Below are 18,501 nucleotides of genomic sequence, written 5' to 3' on the forward strand. Positions count from 1 at the left end.
CCTTACTCTTGAAAAGTAGATATTACCATATTACATAATTGATATTTTGACTGAAACATGGGATAAGTTAAGAAGTTGTAATACTTCTTTAAATAACGCACAGAAAATTTCCGTTATTATGAATAATGAGCGATCCTTCGTGTTGCAAAAAAATAAAAAAAATTTCTCGGCCGCTTGGGTAGCTCTCGAATTGTTCCTCATCAAATCAGAAATCAACGAACCTTGTTCGAAATATGCGCGTCAAAAGGAATTCGTCACTTAATTCGAAGAACAGCTTACGCTCATAAACGTCGATAGATGTGTGAATGTAGACTGCTATTGTTTGTCATGTTCCAGAGTTTCAGTGAGCAATATGGAGACCGGAAGATGCAGTTTCGCTTGTGCATTTCTACATTTGTTCATAAATGTTCTATTACTGGTACGCTTAATTCTTTATTATTTACGAAAACTCATTGCAATCAATGAGTGACACAAGTAATTATTACAAAACATGGTACTTGGTAGATTCTCGGAATGTGTTTACTTGGATTTGGACTAGCTGAAGAATCTACTCGGCTAACATCCATACTCTCGGCTGAATTGAAAATCGGAAGTCTTGCTGTTGTCATAGGAGTCATACTGATCGTTATGACGACGCTTAACTGTTGTTTCACTATTGACGGCAGTTCTGTTTTTTACTACATAGTGAGTAAAATAAAAATAATTTTCTTTCTCCCTATCCTGTATCCGTAGTGAATCGTATTAAAGAGACGTTGACACATGACAGTATGCAGGTTTCCTCGTACTGTTGTTCATTGCCATGGTTGGACTTTTGGTGGCGTTCGGTCCTGATTTCGGCACTAAAGTCAAGCAAGACATTAGAGAGTCTATGCGCGAAATGATGTATTTCGATCCCGACGGAAGTGGGAAAACTGGAATGGATATCACCCAACAAATGGTAAATTAATTTCTTTGGAAATTAGTCGGCTGAAGTGATAAAGCGCTTGGTTTAGTTCCAGTGTTGTGGCGTCGATAGCTACAAAGACTGGTACAGCGTAGCTGGATATTCATTCATTCCTGATTCCTGTTGCGTTAAATCAGGGTGCGACACTTCCTATCTGAAGAATACATACCAAGAAGTAATTTAATATTATTATAAGTCAGTTACGTTAAATTTAGTTTAAACTTAATTCTCGCTTTACAGGATTGCGTCTCGAGCATGATGAAGTCGGTCGATGCCCTCTTCGCCAAAATAACCGCAATTGGGATTGCCATTACCATATTCCTACCTTTTCAAATCATTCTTGTCATTTTTCTAGTCCGCTGCGTTCCGAGTGATCCTATCTATCAATAATTAATTTGTTTGTTGCTACAAAAAGGAAAAATTTGATTGTGAAAAGAATAGACGCCCGTATCAGGTCATCTCAATTTATTGTTACGAATTAATCACACTGTGGAAAGGCCCGCAAAAGTACAATCGAGGGTGAAAAACGAGTGAGTTCAATCATTGACAACTGAAAGAAACGTCATATCAAAAAGGGGGGTATCCCCCTGACCTACCAAAAAATAGGCAGAAAACATTTAATTCACATCATTTAAAATATCTGATAGCGCTTGGGCTAATTTCGGATCACAAGCACGAACAAGTACTGCCGGCTTGAAAGACGTGACGGCTCCTTCAGATGGCATGGATTGACCTGCAAAAGCTTAGGTGCTTAAGCTCTCTCTCGGAACATTTATTAACGATGAAAAAATCTATCTCCTCTCTCCGGATGTTCATTAAAACTTGCCTTCGACATAGTCTCCGTGATCGTCATTGCTATGGTCATAACCCGCTGCGTGTAAATCAGGCTCGTCGTGTACATCAGATTTCTCTGCATACTGCTTCGCCTACAACAACAACTATTAAAATATCGATCAAACGAAGTTGCTAGATCAGTCAAGACTTACTTCGGCAAACATCGATTGGAATTCAAGCGCAGCGTCAGTAGAGCTGAACTGGGCACGGAAAGTTCTGTGCACAGATTCCTCAGACGAATAATCGATAGCCGACCATACGCACTCTTTGTTATCAACCTATAAATCAAATCATAAAGTTGGATACAATTTTTTTTTTATACAAAGGAATGAAAGAAATAATAAAATACCTTTAGCTCAGTTTCAATAGCAATGACATTGTCACAGAGCAACTGCTCATTTCCATCTTCGACAACGATCCTCGCACACAACATCTCATCGTCGTACACAATTTTAAGATTGCCGGTTCCTAAAAGCACCCATTTCTTGTCGGTCTGACCACCTTCCAGGGACGAGAGTGTGCAGCGCTTCTCGAACATAATGGACTCCTCCACATCTTCATATTCTTCTTCATCTTGATCTTCTTCAACTGTTTCTTCATCTTCACCTTCTTCCTCCTCTTCTTCTTCGGCGTCATTTGTTGCGCCTGTCACTTCCGGTTGAGGAGTAACAGTAGGTAGAGTCTCTCCAGGTTTCATGGCTTCACAGCAAGGGCATTTTAGCACAGTAGTATCATTGCGCGCTAAGCATCCTTGGCATTCCCAAGAACCTTCTTTGTGAGTCACAGCTAGAGTTGAAACAATGTTTGACTCGGCCAACGTTGGCTTTACTGCGGTCGTGTTCTTCTTTAACGCAGCTTGGCATTCTTCAAACTTAGTTTTAAAGAGAGTTGCCTGATCTTCTGTTTTAAAGCGAACTGCAAATGATTCAGAGATTAACTCGCCCTGGGAAAAATCCATTGCAAACCAGGTCCAAGCAGTAGTAGAAGTAGACATGGGTTTCAAACTCATATCATCAGTGATCCAATGATTACATGCCAGTTTGTGAATTTGGTCCCTAAAACAAACAAATTCGTTACTTTCTTCAAGTCAGGTATCACGGGAAAAAAATTATGAAAATACCTTCTCAACAGAATTCGGTAGGTATTTTTGTCCTTGTTATAAAGGATTTTTATATCTCCGACTCCTTTTTCCTTCCATTCCTTACTTTCTGCCACGTATCGGTATAATTTTGCGCGGTGAGAGAAAATGACTTCTTCATCCTCCTCACCAGTTTTCACCTCAACCAATGCCGGCAGAGGAATAATTGGTTCAAAGTGAGGATCGTTGCTTTCAGGAACTTCGTCATTATCGTCTTCACCATGGTTGGTTTTATCTTCTTGCGGCGTCGCTGGACTACCCATCTAAAGAAATAATAAATTTTAAAAATTCATAAATCATTTCATGAAAGTGAAATTAAAATTTAATTGTACCCCAAAAATAGGTTGACCAGTTCCAGACCAAGAAAACGCTGCTGGCTTGTTGAATCCACTGCCAGTTGAAGAGACTAGTGACGAGAAAGATAGCTGTGAGGCGGAGGCATCAATCATCTTGGCAAACGATATTGCGTTGGAAGGAGTCTCGGCTTTAGCGACATGATTGGGCTTAGTAATGACGTCAGGTTTCGTGGTTACAATCTTGTCTTCAGGTTCGCAACCTCGACAACCTCGACACGGCGGAGCATCTTCGTACAAGAAAAAGTTGAGGGGGAGCTTGAGCTCCTTGGCTTTACGCTTCTGTTCCTCTGTGGCTTCCTTAGCGTAGACAAGTTGCACTTCATCTGCTATTTCGTGGAAGAAATATAAAAATTCAGTAACTCTTTAAGAAAATAACAAAACTGTATTTGAAAGTACCTCCTGTTGCAGCTGGCGTGCTGGCGACAGACGCTGATGAAGGGGAAACCTAGAGCGCAGAAAAGATTAATTTCGAACTAATTAATTTGCAATTAGTGCAAGATTACCTTAGTCTCATTCACAGCATCCATGAAAGCTTTGCAGGTTTCTGCGTCACGAAATCTTATGGCGAAAGTCTCTTCTTTCTCTTCGCCGTCAGTAAAGTCTTTAGCTTTCCATATCCAAGATTTCTCGTCTTTGGGTTTGAAAGTCAGATCGGGAGTGAGAGCGTGATTTAGACAAATCTTCAAAATTTGTTCTCGTCGCATTAATAGCCTAGAATAAAACAATAAAAGATGAATGAAAAAGGGAAATCAATTATAATGAAATACAACTGATAAGCTTACCTAGTTTTTCCAGTGTCTTTTTGTCGCAAGATTTTTACATCACCCAGGCCTCGCTCTTTCCATTCATTATCAACCAATCGAAAAAGTTTGGCGCGATGGCAGTAAACAACTTCCTCGTCTTCTTCTCCAGTCTTGACTTGAATTTTCTCTGGCAATGGAATGATGGGTTCAAAGTGAATGTTGTCACTCTCACCTTCATCATAGTACTCGTTGTCGCTGCTGACTGAAACGTTCGGTGAACGAGCAGTCAGAGTCGCTGGGCGTGCTGGGCTCGCAGCAGAAGGCGTGCCCATGGAGAAATTGAAGACATTGCCAAATCCAGTAGCAGTGCTGGAAGGGAATGATGAATTCGCGCCAAACGAAGGTAAAGTACTAGAGGCGGGCGTTCCAAATTTAAAACCACCTTCCGAACCAAACTTGAAGGAAGGAGCTGCTGGAGTGGTAGCCGTTGGTAAACTCTGCGTAGTAGCGGGAGCAGTCTCTCCAGGTTTAATGGTGTCACAGCAAGGACACTTTACCATAGCAGCATCATTGCGTGAAAAACAGCCTTTGCATTCCCAAGATCCTTCTTTGGGCTTAAACAATCCAGCGAAGGATGCAGTTACAGGTTGTTGAGGTTTTGGGGCAGGCTGTTCGGTTTTGTTAGGCTCTCCAGGTTTGCTAGTCTCACAAGATGGACACTTCATCACACTAGGATCGTTGCGCAAGAGGCAGCCCTGGCATTCCCAGGATCCTTCTTTGGGTTTAAACTTCTCACCAAAGGTTTGAGGTTCTTGGCCTTTTATATCTTTCGCTGCTTCGACTTTCTCAGTACTGATGTCAGCAGATTTCTTCTGGGCTTCATCGAAAACGCCCTTGAACTTCTGGGCCTGATCCATGGTTTTAAACTTCAGTGCAAAGGTTTCCTGAACTAGTTCACCCTCAGAAAAATCTTGTGCAGACCATGTCCATGTACGGTCTGATGTCTGCAAAGGCTTCGGTGACAGCTGAGGAGTAATGTAATGGTTGCAACAGATTTTGAGAACCTGCTCTCTTCTCATCAACAAGCGGGCTCGGCCAGTGATTTTATGTTCCAAAATTTTCATTTCACCTCTTCCCTTTTCCTTCCACTCTTTGCTTTCATTAACGTAGCGATAGAGGATGGCTCGATCAATAAATAACAACTTTTCTTCTTCTTCGCCAGTCGATACTTCAATTAAGGCAGGTAATGGGATTACTGGCTCGAACACAACATTGGGCTCATAATGTTCTCCTTCATTTTCCTCTCCATCTTCCTCCTTGCTCGAATCTTTCGTCTTATCGCTCGGAGTAGTTGATCCGAAAAGTGGTGTTCCGGTTCCAGGGAACTCCTAGAATTTAAAACATGACAAGTCTGTTACATGAAATTGCACAAAATTACAATTGAAAATGTAGAAACATACTTTGTTTGGAGCAATGGTAAAACCGGTCGAAGACTGCTGTTGGGCTAACAGAGAAAACAGCATACCAGGTTCAGCCTTCTTTTCTCCAGCGTCTTTATTTGCAACGCCTCCGAACCCCCCAAAGGAGAACCCAGCAAATGGGCTAGGCTTGTCTTCGGATTTTTTCTCATCTGAAGGCGCCTTTGGTGCTAAAGCAGGAGTCGGATTGCTATTAAAAGAAAAGCCGGCGAAAGGACTAGGCTTGACTTCTTGTTTCTTTTCCTCCAAAGGTTTTTCTGGTGTTGCAGCAGCAGGAACCGGCGTGGAAAAGGAAAAACTTCCAAAAATTGGTTTAGTTTCAACTGCTGATTTGGGAGTCCCAAAAATTGAGCCAGGTAGCACGGAAGACGTCGGTGTTACTCCAGCTGTGGTTGACGGTGTCACTTTGGTGGTGACGTCGGTTTGACCGTTAGTTTGAGGCGTGACTGCGGCCGTAGCCAATTTGGGAGGTGAAAATGAAAATGGAGCTTTCGATACCACGGTTTCCGTTGAGGAAGAGGGCAGAGCGAATGAAAAAGCAGGTTTGTTTCCTCCAAACGAAAACGCTGCAGAACTTGTTGTTACTGCAGCCGAGCTGGGCGTCGTCGTTACTCCAAAAACAGGTGTAGTTGTTGAAGTCGGTGTTGCGGCAGCCACACCAAACCTAATTGTAGCAGGAGCTGATGTAGTAACGGGAGTTGGAGTTGAAAAACTAAAAGTAGGTGCTGCCGAGGCTGGTGTTGTTGTGGCAGCTGGAACTCCAAACTTCATGCCACTAAACGCGGGAGCTCCAGTTGATGGTGTTGATGAAAATATGAATCCCGTGCTGGCAGGGGTAGTCGTTACCGTGGTAGTTTTGAACGCCGTAGTTGTTGTCGAAGCAACAGATGCTACTGAAGGCATTCCGAATTTCATTTGAGAGAAAGGAGTTGGGGCTGGTGCTTGAGCTTCTGTCCCTGGTTTGAGTGTTTCGCAGGATACACATTTGGTAGCTTCTGCCGAATTGTTGACATAGCACATTGCGCAAGCCCATGATCCACTTTTGGGAGCAAATTTGTCCCCAAATCCTTTAACTGGTGCTTCGCTAGCCTTTTTGACTGTTGTAGTTGCAGTATCAGGCTTAGGTTTAACAACATCGGCTGTTTTGGCCTTTTCAAAGGCTTCTTTGAATTCAGTGGATATTTCTTGAGTCTTGAATTTGGCAGCAAATTTTTCCAGTTTTGCTTCGCCATCTGCAAAATCCATGGCGGCCCATATCCACGAATTGGTTGAATTATTCATTTCGGACAATTTGATATCTGCCGTAATTGTGTGATTGGCACAAATCTTGAAGACCTAGATGACAGAGAACAACAAATAATTAATCCTGCGATCATAGAAATAGAAACAACCCATCATACTTGATCACGGCGCATCAGCAATCGAACTTTCTTCGTAGTCGGGTCTTGAAGAAGTTTTAGTTGGCCAACACCACGCTCTTTCCATTGGTTCTCGGCAAAACGGAAAAGTTTGGCCCTTTGATCGAAAAGTACATCTTCACCTTCTTCTCCAGTCTTTACTTCCACTTCTTCCGGTAAAGGAATAATAGGTTTGAAATCTGGGTAGTTGTCAACCTCCTCTTCTGGAGCGTAGCTTCCATCAGAACAAGTGGAAGCTTTGCGATCACGGGCTGATTTAGATTTATCCGGAGTGGTAACAGATGAAAACTCTGGCTCGGGGATATTGGCAAGCAGGCTTCGAGTAGAAAGCTGGATAGCTGGAGATAAAGTATTATCAACTATTTTCTCCGGTGTAGCCTGTGTGGGAACATTAATCTGATATGCGTGAGGAGCAGGGGCAGTGGAAGATGCTGAATAACCAGCTGCAGCTCTGCGGAGGGCCTCAGAAGCCGATTCCACGTCGTTTATGGGTGTTGGTGCAGTGCTGATTACGGTAGGTTGCTGCAAAGTTGCTGCAAGCAGTGATGTATCTTTTGTTCCAATTCGGGAAAAAACAGACGGAGCTGGGGGTTGAACAGGAATCTGCTGTTGAATAGGTGGAGCAACCATCCCAGGGGGCAAATAAGTAGATCCTGGTGACGGAGTTGTAACTTGGTCCATTCCCCAATGGGGTATTCCCGGTGGATACGAATAAGTTGGCGTAACGGGGAAAGGACCTGGTGCACCTGGAACTCCTACGTACGGAAAACCTGGATATTGCTGGTATGCAGAAGGGTGGAATGGAGCTCCATAGGTCGGTGGATATCCGTATGCCGGTCTCGTTGCAGGAGCAAATGGAGGAGCATACAATGGCATATTGATCTGTGGGGCAGAGGGACCAGAGCTCTTCAATTTTCCTTTCAATTTCACTAAATTATCGAGGTCGGTTTCTTCCTCCTCGTCTTCTTGTTCTTCCCAATCTTCCACATCACCATCTTCGTAGCATCTATCATCATAGGTCTCAGAAGCCTTTTCAGACGACTTTTTCCTACTCTCTTTCACTTCATGTTTTGCTTGCATCTCAAGATGCGACTCCAATTTTTGTATCAAGGTTTTGATGTCCACGACTTCGGCCCGAATTTGTTTTAATTCAGTTGAAATTGCTTGGTTGAATTCCTCCTAAATATTCAATTGTTACATTACATAAATGAATTGAAGGGACAACTGTTATGTCAAACTTACCTGTCGCTGCACCATTTGTCTAAGTTGAGCGTCCAAACGTTCGGGGCTGGGTCTCGCTTCAGCTCGTGTGCTTATTTCAAGACGACTTGCGAGGGACGTTCCGTTACGCATTGAAGTCATGTTCATCACGCTTCTTCGGTGTGGGGTGCTAGTAACTTGCTGAGGCGTGAGATATTCCCTCTCTTCAGACTCTTCTTCTTCCTCAGTGCTGTGACCATTAGCGATAGACAAGTTGGTTAGACTGCCTAATTTAGTCTCGACCTTTTCAATGACTTCGGAAAGTTTTTGATCTAGTGGATGGAAACGCTCCATTCCAGGACTACGAAGGCGATCCAGGGTGATGTAGAACGCGTCTCTTGATTTGTTCAACAGTACATTGGCTGCTGATCTTGATTCGTACACGGTTGCTCCCTTGCGTAACTCTTCTTCCGCAATCTCTTTGAAGAGGAGTCCTTGGTAATATGAAGCGTACGGATCAGAGATTGCCTGTAGAAGACGAAGTGCTTCTTCACGTCGACCAGAACGCCACAATTGGTATCCAGAAAAAAGTTTCGCCTCTGATATTAGGCCGTCAATATCAGCATCTACTGAGCGAAACTCAAATAGTCGTCCTAGTGCGATAAATTTGATACATTGATACTTGCGCAAGAGATTAGATAATGATTTTTATAGATAACTTACCAGATAAAGGGGGAGTGTATCTATTTCCTGTATTAGCCATTTCAAGAAAGATTTTCCAATAACGAGTTGCCTGACTTTCAAGGGCCTCTGTTTGTTCAACTGTCATCACATCTGTGGAGATAGGTGCAGGTACGTCGACGGCAGGGAACACGCGGCTTTTCCCAGCCCTGGCCACAAATGTTCGAGCGAGCTTGGCCACGAGTTCCAGTGGAATCCCATGTTGGTTTCCAGACAGACGGATGACCTCCAAACCTCGTTGCAGAGTACGGCGCAGCTCACTTAAATTTTCTTTAGCCGATCCCGAGATAAGTTTGATGGCAGATTGCCACCAGGCCGACTGCTGGTCTGTGCACAGCGATTTTGTCAATGCAGCAGGCACCGTTCCAAACACCTTCGAATCGTTTTCCTCCAAGGAGACGGTGCTGTAAATTGAAGCATACACGAATGACTCCATATCTAGCGCAGAAAGAGTCTCAGGTGCGCAGGAATTCCACGACGCTGAAGAGAATGGGATATCGCGCATGAAGCGTGAAGATGTCAAGATCTGACTGAGATCTGATGCAAAGTCAGTTTCATTCAGTCTGCGATGCATGGTAAAGTATCGTAAGCCCAACCAGACCACTGGATGTAATTCGTTAGAATAGAGCTGGAGGGCGGTTTTATCAAGTTCAAGCAAATCAGCAAAAGAAGGTAATTCCAGTTGTTCCTTGGGAAATTGAAATTTTTCTCCGAAATAAGGGCGCGTTGATGCGCCACCGAAGACGGTTTCAAACATCTTGCGTCGTCCGTCAGGATTGTCACACCTCTTGACGGTGTCCACCACCCATTTACGACCTTCTCTGCTTTCCCAGGCGAAGATGCAATGGCCACATTGACTCTGGCGGTATCTGGCAGTCACAATGGTTGAATCTAGGAGTTTTTTGTCGCCAAACTGATTGGGGGTTCCAGTTGTACCCTGGTTGTAAGCGATGGTGAAGAGAGTAGCAGCATAGCTCAGGGCTTGATACTCATCTTCGAGGCCGGCTAGAGCTTTCAGAAGAACGACTAAACCAGCTTGAAAGTACAACTGACACGTAAAGTGTACCAGAATATCTCGCTGAACGCCGTTTTCTTTCGCTAGTTGTAAAGTGACGTCCAGTGATTGCAAGGTCGGTAGTACCTCACCGATAGATTGGGCTGATTTAAGGCCTTTACCAACTCTAGAAATCTTAAGAAACGATAGTCGGTCTACAGCATTCAAGTAGTGGAAGTAGAAATCAGGCCCCACTTTGTGGTCCAAAAGCTTCTTGTAGGATTCAAGGACATTCAGAGCACAATTGTACCAGTCTAGCTCTTGACTAAATACTTGAAGGGATTCAATCTTGAGCATATGTTCATAAGCTTCCTTGACTCTGTTTGAATCAAGATACAACTTTAAAAGGTGGATACGAAGCTTCATGTCACCTGGTTTGCTGAGCATTTCATTTTTCAGTTGATCTTCCACTGCTCCTTTTACTTGGGAATTTGATGACAGCATTAGCCTCTGTCTCAGCTCAAACACTACACTGTGCTGAGGCTGCAATGCTTCAGCTCTCTCCAACCAGCATTGCTGAAGATCTCTGTTGGCTGGGCTGGTGGGTAACTCACAAACCAAACTGCAGATCTTGAAAACCAAATCTCGTTGACTGCTATCAATATCAAAAGATCTTTTGTATGATCTGACAGCTGCCTCTTTTTCACCTAAAGACTCTGCAATTTGACCAGCCAGGCGATGGCCTGGAGCTGAACACTCCTTAATCGCAAGATATGAAGCTAGATATTGTTTGGCTATCTTGTGTTCTCCAATTTGATGATAAGACTTGGCAAAGTTGAAGCCAAGAAGTTTTCGCTGAAATAAAAATATAAAAATGTCTTCATTACACACAATTTGTTAGCAAGCAATTATTTTGATGATAAACTATACTAAAATATTGACACAGTGTACAACATAGACAGTTAGAGACGAAATAAGTATCTGGAAATTCAATACCGCAATACTCAAAGGTCAACGCGAAACTGTTATCGACTAAATTTTAAACCGGCTTCTCTAACTTCGTGAAAATAAACCTGAGTTAAGAAACGTTGATGCTCACCTCATTTTCGTTGTTCACTTTCTTCTGTAGATCTTGTACATGTTTGTCTACGTCTTTCTTGGTTCGAAGCATTTTTCTTTTAAAAAATTATCGCTTCGATCATCACACAACTCGAATTACTAAATCGGCCACTTGACAATTTACTGATTGCCGATTGAATATGGAGGAGCTAGTGGTGGCGCAATAAACTCTCTAGTTTCCCTCGTGTGGTATGTTCGTCGCTGTTGCCAAGTCGCCATTAAGTCAATTGAGCTCCTGCTTCCCTCCGAATCTATTCAAATTTTTTTCTATTGCCAGATTGCTTTAAATATGTACAAAAGCATTTGCGCGCGATTTTTTTTACGATGACTCATTCGATGACAATGAGTCAATAACAATGAAAAAAAAAAACTCGCTCTGAAATCTTGGAAAAAAAGTGATTCATTTTGCGTAAAAGACTAATGCAAATAAACAATAAAACCAAGCTAGCTACATCAGATATAAATAGAGATAAAAAGGATGTCGAAAAATATTAAGGTCCTAAGCTAAATGCATTGATAACATGGTCCGCTAATCGGAATGGATTGGAGTCTAGCCGTAAATATTTGATTTCTCAACTTGTGTCTCGTTCCCGAACCATAAAAATATAACCAGACATATCCCTTCAACTAGTTATTGATCAGGCCTTTGGAGGCGAGCCAGAATTCGCCTTAGCAATGAGTGAGAAATTTTTTTCTCTTAGTGCCAAGTAATCAGTGAATTGGCAAGGAATCACAATCTTTTATCTTCATATAGTGGGCCTATAGAATTCGTTTTCACTTGATATTTTTTCGTTGAAAATAATAAGAATTACGAATAAACGACAATCAGGTGTAATTCTAACTTAACAAAATATTCATATCCACAATAAAAAACAATTCACACATCGATTAATTTCTGCAAATTAAGGCATAAACTTTGAAATTTAGTCGGGTCTTTCTTAATGAGCAAGGGGTTTCGCTGGAACCAGGCTTCCGTCATCGAACGAATGTCGCTTTTAACGCGTTGGTTGTTGGACGCCAAAGAGATCAGGGCAGTGACGGCCATTGTAGACGAAGCAATATCGCCGTTGGCTGCATTGCCCGTTAAAAGGCGCACAAAGAGAGGAAGAACGTTACTGGCCGATAACAAAGGGCTTTTGTAAATGTTGTGGAAAGCCATGTTACGTAAAATGGATAGGGCGTGCTTGTCGGCGCCGTAAGGATGTGATACCACGTCCACAAGGGTTTGGGCAACTCTGCTATCCATCAAATCCGGCAGAGACGGTTCCGGGAAGACTGTCAGAGCGGAGAGAAGGCGAGCTCGAAGACGAATTAGCGTTGTCAGAGCCCCGTGCTGCTGACGGTTGATGATCCTTTTAAGATAAACCGGATGCCAAGTTTGAGCTAAACTGTTCCAGTACTTGTATTTGGCAAGGATCCGACGACATTCAAGAGAAGAAACGGAAGCTAGAAGCAACTCGTGGATAGCCTCGATGATATTCCAATCCTCGTCACTGATTGGCGTCGTTTGGCGAGCTACTAAAGCTTCCTTTTCTTCCAAATAATCCATCATAAGTTTTAGTAATACTCGAACTTCTTTTACGGTTTCCCTGCCAATGAGGATCTTTTCAAAATTAACCATGTAGAGCAGTACGGTAGCGATGGTTTCACGGCTAGTCCTCGTTTTCCAAATTTCAATAAGTGGAGCGAAAATGCCTCGCTGAAGCAATTCGTGTTCGGCTTCCGGGTGACGGAGCACGAAATTATGGGCCAGACGGATCAATACCGCCAGGTATTTATCGCTGCAATGGGAAGAGCACAACTGCAGTTCTTTCATAATAAACTCGGCCGTTAATTTGACGGAGTCTTGAGTCGGAGACGTGCAGCAAAGTGTGATAAGTCCCAAAACTTGAAGTACACTTTGACGAAGGCAATTGTCGATTTTCGAAGGAAGATTGAGAATCAGCCAGCGGCAGAAATGCTCCACGTAAATTGGATCCAGCTGTAAATTCCTATCAGAATTCACTGCGGCAGTTAGGACGGTCTGGATGAAGAGCAAAACTTGACGGGCAGCTAGATTGGTGAGTGGGCGATCGATCAAAAAGAAAATTAAGTCCCACAATTGCGGGACGGCATGGGAAACCACTTGAAAGACTTTATTGGACAGCTCCCCTTCAGTCTGGAGTAGGAACGTAATGAAAAGAGCCGCTTCACCCACCAAATTCTCGTTGTCGGAGAACAAGGATTGGACAGCTGTTGTAACGCACTCGAACTGATTCAGGAGCCAGATAGCCACTTTGGGTTGAAGAAGAGCTATTCGAGTCAATAGACATTGGACAGCCGCTTTGACATCGGGATCGGTGTCTTTGCTGTTCAATATAGAAGGGAGAACTGGTATTAAATCGTTAACAATTGCCGTTATGTGAGCGGAAGCAGACTGGACGTGGGTGCAATTGATCAGCAGCTGAAAAAGGGCTCGCAAAAAGGGTTGGTTTAAGCAAACTCTGGGGGATGAGGCAATCAAAACAACCTGCCGGACAGCCTGATCCGTCATTCGTGCAGGGTGCTGTGACAACAAGAGACAAGCCTGTTCAACAACACTGCAATTTTCATCGGCATCGAAAAGGAGCGAGAGAACAGCTTGGGCCACATCATCCGTGATGTGAATATTGCGTGAAATCTGCGTGCAGGTGTTGATTCCGGCTGATTTGACTGTCGGATCAGGATGTCGGAGTAAAACCACCAACCAGTCTTGATCGGGCAAGGGAACGCTGCTACTGCTGCAGTGTTGACTCAACGCGATCAACATGTTAATCAGCTGAGAACAGCATTGGACTACGCTTCGCCCTTTGTTACTGTGAGTCTTGCTGCTGAATGACACCAGAGTGGCCGTGGCGTGCTTGAGTAAACTGGCGATGACGGCTTGGCTCATTGAATCCGGTTCCCATTTGAGAATGGCAGCTGTTGTGTGCACCGTACATTCGAGGATAAGCTTCAGTGAATTGAGTTGGTAGACTTGCGACTGGTTATCTTGTTCGAAGGTCTTACACAGGATCGCCAGTATGTGCGCAAGAGATCCGGAAGCTGTGTGGGATCCAATCAGCCGGATAGTGGTTGAAACGAAACGGAGAAGCGTTGGTAACAAGTGGCCGGAATTCTCAGCGGTATTAAATTGTTGACACCGATCCTGGAATAGGATCCAGAATACGTGTTTTTCATCAACCATAATTGAGCGCAGCCAATCGAATAAAGCAAAGTCTTCGGCGTCGTCCAAGTGTTCCAGCTGGGCTAGGCAAAGCATCAACATTTCGAGAATCGAAACGAAAACTTGTTCGTCGTTGTTCGATTCAGGATGGACGGTGAAAAAGGTCTCCAGGCTCTTCTGCCATTCGAGGTTGAAGACTTCTGGGAGTAGATTGACGCGTTGTAAAACTTCTCGGAGAAGCGACAGAGCCTGGCTTACATCTTGATGACCTTGTGCATTGCATATGCAATTCAAAGCTCGTTCGACCAAGGCGCAGTCGTTGGCAGAAGTCCCGACTTCCATCTCATCTGGAGAAAGTTTGAGAAAGGATGGCACGCTTTGAACCAGCGGAGGCGTAGATAATTCGGCATTAAAAACGAACTTGGCTGACCACCTGACAACGGCTTTCGACCACATTTCTTTCCAACTAGCTGAATCAATAAATTCAGGAATTTCGGGATCCGGAGGTGGAACATTTTCTTCGGTCGCCAGCAACCGGAGAAGTGCCACACTATGACGACGAGCAATAATGTCTTCTCGTGTCATCATAGTGGCCCTAAATATATAATTTGGATAATGAATCATACCAATTTCTTTACACTTACAAAGTTAACATACCTCAGCAGGTCCATTAAGAAACTGTCATCCCAAGCCAAGGCGTTTTTCGCTGCCGGGTTAACGTGAGCGATAAACAGGAACGTTTTGACGATGGCCGACATGATCGACAAATACGGTTCATTTTCCGACACGAGTAAAGATTTATGAAGAAAATCAATGAGTATAGGTATTCCTCCACTGTCCAAGAATATTTGATGGAGGTCTTTATCTTCGAGGATAATTGCCAGTTTGGTCAAGTGTGTCCAGGAGTTCGCCAAATCAGCTCCTTTGAGAGCCTGCATCGTCTCCGTCAAAGTAGGTATCTGCGAGACAATGAAATATTATAAATTGTACCACTAGTTAACTCTTTCCTACCTAGTTGTTAACTAACCCCAAATTTGGCTGTGCTTTCAATGACAAGAGTCAAATCGCCTTCGAAAGTTCCTGATAGGCAAGTGGGATCGATAGCGGATATTCGCGGGCGAAGTTGATTAGCTTGTCTTTGCTGACACAAGAGGGAAACGAGGCAGAGACTGGCTTTATCGCGCAAGATTGGTGTGCTCGACAGATTGCGGATCAGGAATCTCAGTACGAAATTCAGATTCAGGTGCGGAGAAGTGACGTTATCTTCTGGCATGAAAAGCGATTGGCTGACTAAATCCCACAAAAGGGGCCCGAGTGTTTTCAACTGTGGTATTTTCGGATCAATATCCAACACCAGCTTTGGAATGATGGCGCTTATCAAAGTCTGCCATTGCTGATCGTTCATCCACATTCGACCTTTGATGATTAGCGCTAAAATTTTCTCTGCAATCGGCGCAATCTATTTTAAGAAAACGGTTTCATTTAAAATCAGACGATTGTATAATATGAAAAAAGAATTAAAGTAGTACCGCTTTGCTCTCAGAGCACATTCCCTTGGCGATGGCACGAACGACGGCTTCGTCGACGAACAAATCTCCAATATGGGGACCGATGTTGATAGATTTCATCGGAGAGGCCAGTTCGGCCAAGAGTTGATAAATTTGTCCAAGTATAGGCTCTTGCTGAGACAACAATAAGAGGGTCATGGTAGTAGCAGGTTTTCCTCCAAACTCTTTCAAATGTTTGAAGACCCACGGCAGCAGCGAATGGGTTAAACCGTCATCCAATCTCAAAAGGTTAATTACAGGAATCAAATCGTATTCCTGATCGCTGTTTTTGAGAAATTTCGCAAGGTTCTGGAAGGCCAAGCAGAGATTGGAGATTTTTTCATATTTATCGTACAAGGGCCGGTTTTCTTGTAAGATCGCTAATGACATTTCCATCAACTCTGGGTGGTAATGGGTTATGGAAGCGTCTAAGAGGCCATTGTACATTTCATAGACTACATCACTGCTTAGTGAGGTAATTGGACAGCTCTGAATAGTCTTGACCATCAGGAGAAGAAATGTTGCAAAGTTTTGCCTTGAAGAGACTCGCAAGGCAGCAGATATGGTGGTCAATATCTGATAGAATTCCAGATTTTCAGCTGTTGACTTGCTGATTTCAGAAAGTGCTGACGCAGCATTCAACAGCTTGAGAATGTGATCAAACGGTTTGGATGATTTTAGAATCATTTGATGGCATGCCTTTGCTATCATCACTGCAAGATTCGATACTGTCAAGATTCCATCTTCAATTCCATCCCCTGGACCTCTCGCTGAACTGCTGTCTGTGATAAGCTGTGATTGAAATGAATTCAGAGTTCCCACATTTTTAAAACTAATTTGTCCTCAAGCTTACCTTCACAACAGTCATCCAGGAAGACATCTCCTTTCTCTTGACTTGCGCAATGATCCTCTTGCAGATTGAATCAAAACAGCTGCAAGCAACATTTGCAATGTCTGCGCTGCCATCCTGACACAACCTTAAAAGGCTCTAAAAATCGAAAGTGTTTAGAAAGTGAAATCACAACAAAAACATACGTAAATGGAGAAACTTACAACAAGTAACTCTCGCTGTTGAAGAAATGCCTCAGCTGGGAAATCATAGATAACGACGGTTTCTAAAAACTCGCACGTAGAAGATATGGAATCGACATCGGAAGACCTCAAAGAGTCGACAATGTTATTCAATAAGAGTGCATCGACATTTCGCTCCATTTTCTAGAAAAAAAGATCACCGATAGAAGAAAAGCATTGTTTTCTTTTTCGTTGGCAATGACAGAAATTTCAAACCGAAACTCAAAACCAACGTTGCCAGTTTGATGAACATAATCGCCCCGGACTAGTGACGTCACTGTTCACTGTTTACTGCGACTTTACTGACTTGATGTAGTCATCATAATTATAGTATTTAGGATTATCTGTGTGATTCAAATATTTTTTTCAAAATTAAAAAATTTTACCATAAAACATGGCTGGGACGCTGGCGTTTGATTCAACATTCTATTGATAAAGATTGCTGCACGCTGCGATGAAAAGTCACTGCACTCTGAGTCTCCAAATCAATAGAAATGCGGATGAATGTGAAACTAACAACTCAACCATTAATCAAAACCTTTTCTTTAGATGCCCAACTGGCCAACTACCCCAATAATAAGTTTTCTAGTACAATGCGTAACAAGTGGTGGCCTACTAAAGTGTATTTCCCTATACATTAAACTGTAGCGATTAGAGCGCAGTTGTAAGTACGACCCATTTGTAGGGCACTGGACTGTTCCATTAAGCCTCGATTACACTCGATAAAATGCAACAAAAGTCTAACTCGGGTCAGGTCACTTGCCGGGGGCTCCGGAAGTCTTCATTAATCGCAATATGTCATCGCGTAACTGAGAACAAACACTTTTTTTTTCTTTCCAGAATGTCAAACGAGCTGCCATTGAACCACCTCGTTGAAAGAGACTATGTTGTACAAAAGTGGGTCGCGAGCGTGTACGTATTATAGCGCAGATCGGCAGCAGCCCCCCGTGTAGATTTTGCGGCGAACCTTTTTTCCTTTGAACTGCGCACCGGCAGCGGGATATCCGCACCGCCGCTACTACCGCATAAATAGCGGATAATGCCAAGGTACTGCAGTCAGTTATTTTTACGGAAGCTCTCGAGGTCTCATCATGCTGAAAAAAATCTGGAAATCCTTCACAAGATTAGTCCGTTCCAACGGCAACAACAAGAAATCCTATTCCTACCAATCACATCAAGCGGGTAATAACGTCTCATTTCATGTCTATCAGTGTCAGCATTATGATAATAGAAGATTTGGTCTTCCGGATCCACAGATTATCTAACATTCCGCCATCGCAGCAAAGCGGAAGTTAATCTAGTTACCCTCGGAGATGGACGGACAGAATTCCGAACGCCCTACACCAGCCGACTGGTATAGTATACACACTCTAATGACAATGGCTTACTAATTAGAAAATGTACGTGTCAATTACTAACATTCAGAATTATTCTCAAGGGACGAAAAGTCATCCGTCTTCGCGAGTAATTGGAGCACTTAATATTCTGGTGTGCGAATCTTAATACGACCAATGGGAATTAACTAAGATGTGATATCTGGTGATATCCGGTGATTTATTTTAAAAGTAAAACTTAAAACTGTAACTTTTGGGTAGGGAATTTGATAATTGGGTGCCTTGTCAGGTCTTGGAAAAAAACAACAAATGTTTAAATATTACATAAAACATATTTTGTATACTCTTCTAATATAAAATTTATTCACTGACTTGTATTGCTGCTGTGTCCATGTTGTTCA

At 43.1% G+C, this 18,501-nt stretch overlaps 3 protein-coding genes and 1 long non-coding RNA gene across 6 annotated transcripts; 2 read left to right on the plus strand and 2 right to left on the minus strand.

Moving 5' to 3' along the window:
- Window positions 1-67: 67 nt before the first annotated feature.
- LOC124342834 (CD63 antigen-like) lies at window positions 68-1,718 on the plus strand. The gene is made up of 5 exons (XM_046796018.1): window positions 68-418; window positions 505-684; window positions 767-937; window positions 993-1,118; window positions 1,184-1,718. The coding sequence occupies exons 1-5, from the start codon at window positions 353-355 to the stop codon at window positions 1,331-1,333; spliced, it is 693 nt and encodes a 230-aa protein (XP_046651974.1). The 5' UTR covers window positions 68-352; the 3' UTR covers window positions 1,334-1,718.
- On the minus strand, window positions 1,394-11,171 carry LOC124342541 (E3 SUMO-protein ligase RanBP2-like). 2 transcript variants are annotated; one of them, XM_046795506.1, is made up of 14 exons: window positions 10,945-11,171; window positions 8,834-10,700; window positions 8,153-8,763; window positions 6,893-8,089; window positions 5,475-6,827; window positions 4,054-5,402; window positions 3,775-3,982; window positions 3,668-3,716; window positions 3,248-3,594; window positions 2,898-3,178; window positions 2,127-2,832; window positions 1,930-2,055; window positions 1,770-1,869; window positions 1,394-1,676 (listed from the first exon to the last, which is right to left on the minus strand). In XM_046795506.1, exons 1-14 carry the CDS (start codon window positions 11,014-11,016, stop codon window positions 1,561-1,563), a joined length of 8,382 nt encoding a protein of 2,793 aa, XP_046651462.1. In that variant the 5' UTR covers window positions 11,017-11,171; the 3' UTR covers window positions 1,394-1,560. The 2 variants fall into 2 exon arrangements, with proteins under 2 accessions (XP_046651462.1, XP_046651461.1); XM_046795505.1 differs by having other exon boundaries at window positions 3,248-3,597.
- A 608-nt stretch (window positions 11,172-11,779) lies between these two features.
- LOC124342549 lies at window positions 11,780-17,577 on the minus strand. Of its 2 annotated transcripts, XM_046795537.1 has the most exons (6): window positions 16,749-17,577; window positions 16,549-16,683; window positions 15,678-16,487; window positions 15,176-15,607; window positions 14,806-15,107; window positions 11,780-14,743 (listed from the first exon to the last, which is right to left on the minus strand). In XM_046795537.1, the coding sequence occupies exons 1-6, from the start codon at window positions 16,905-16,907 to the stop codon at window positions 11,842-11,844; spliced, it is 4,740 nt and encodes a 1,579-aa protein (XP_046651493.1). In that variant the 5' UTR covers window positions 16,908-17,577; the 3' UTR covers window positions 11,780-11,841. The 2 variants fall into 2 exon arrangements, with proteins under 2 accessions (XP_046651493.1, XP_046651494.1); XM_046795538.1 differs by lacking the exon at window positions 16,749-17,577 and having other exon boundaries at window positions 15,678-16,477; window positions 16,549-16,638.
- Window positions 17,578-17,754: 177 nt separating this feature from the next.
- Window positions 17,755-18,312, plus strand: LOC124342944. Its single transcript, XR_006919007.1, has 3 exons — window positions 17,755-17,948; window positions 18,023-18,120; window positions 18,205-18,312. It is a non-coding gene; the product is annotated as an uncharacterized LOC124342944 (long non-coding RNA).
- Window positions 18,313-18,501: the final 189 nt, after the last annotated feature.

Source organism: Daphnia pulicaria, chromosome 6 (assembly GCF_021234035.1).
Source record: "Daphnia pulicaria isolate SC F1-1A chromosome 6, SC_F0-13Bv2, whole genome shotgun sequence".
In the NCBI taxonomy this organism is placed as follows: domain Eukaryota; kingdom Metazoa; phylum Arthropoda; class Branchiopoda; order Diplostraca; family Daphniidae; genus Daphnia; species Daphnia pulicaria.

Excerpts from the sequence above, each read along its gene's own strand:
- LOC124342549 (XM_046795537.1), bottom strand. The coding sequence starts at position 16,907 with ATGGAGCGAAATGTCGATGCACTCTTATTGAATAACATTGTCGACTCT. Across the intron at positions 15,608-15,677 it reads TGTGCTCTGAGAGCAAAGCG|ATTGCGCCGATTGCAGAGAA; the intron begins GTACTACTTTAA and ends TTCTTAAAATAG. Across the intron at positions 15,108-15,175 it reads AAAGCACAGCCAAATTTGGG|ATACCTACTTTGACGGAGAC; the intron begins GTTAGTTAACAA and ends ATTGTCTCGCAG.
- LOC124342541 (XM_046795505.1), bottom strand. The coding sequence starts at position 11,016 with ATGCTTCGAACCAAGAAAGACGTAGACAAACATGTACAAGATCTACAG. Across the intron at positions 3,983-4,053 it reads AAAGACACTGGAAAAACTAG|GCTATTAATGCGACGAGAAC; the intron begins GTAAGCTTATCA and ends GTTTTATTCTAG. Across the intron at positions 2,833-2,897 it reads TACCGAATTCTGTTGAGAAG|GGACCAAATTCACAAACTGG; the intron begins GTATTTTCATAA and ends TGTTTGTTTTAG.
- LOC124342834 (XM_046796018.1), top strand. The coding sequence starts at position 353 with ATGGAGACCGGAAGATGCAGTTTCGCTTGTGCATTTCTACATTTGTTC. Across the intron at positions 419-504 it reads TCATAAATGTTCTATTACTG|ATTCTCGGAATGTGTTTACT; the intron begins GTACGCTTAATT and ends GGTACTTGGTAG. Across the intron at positions 685-766 it reads GTTCTGTTTTTTACTACATA|TATGCAGGTTTCCTCGTACT; the intron begins GTGAGTAAAATA and ends GACACATGACAG.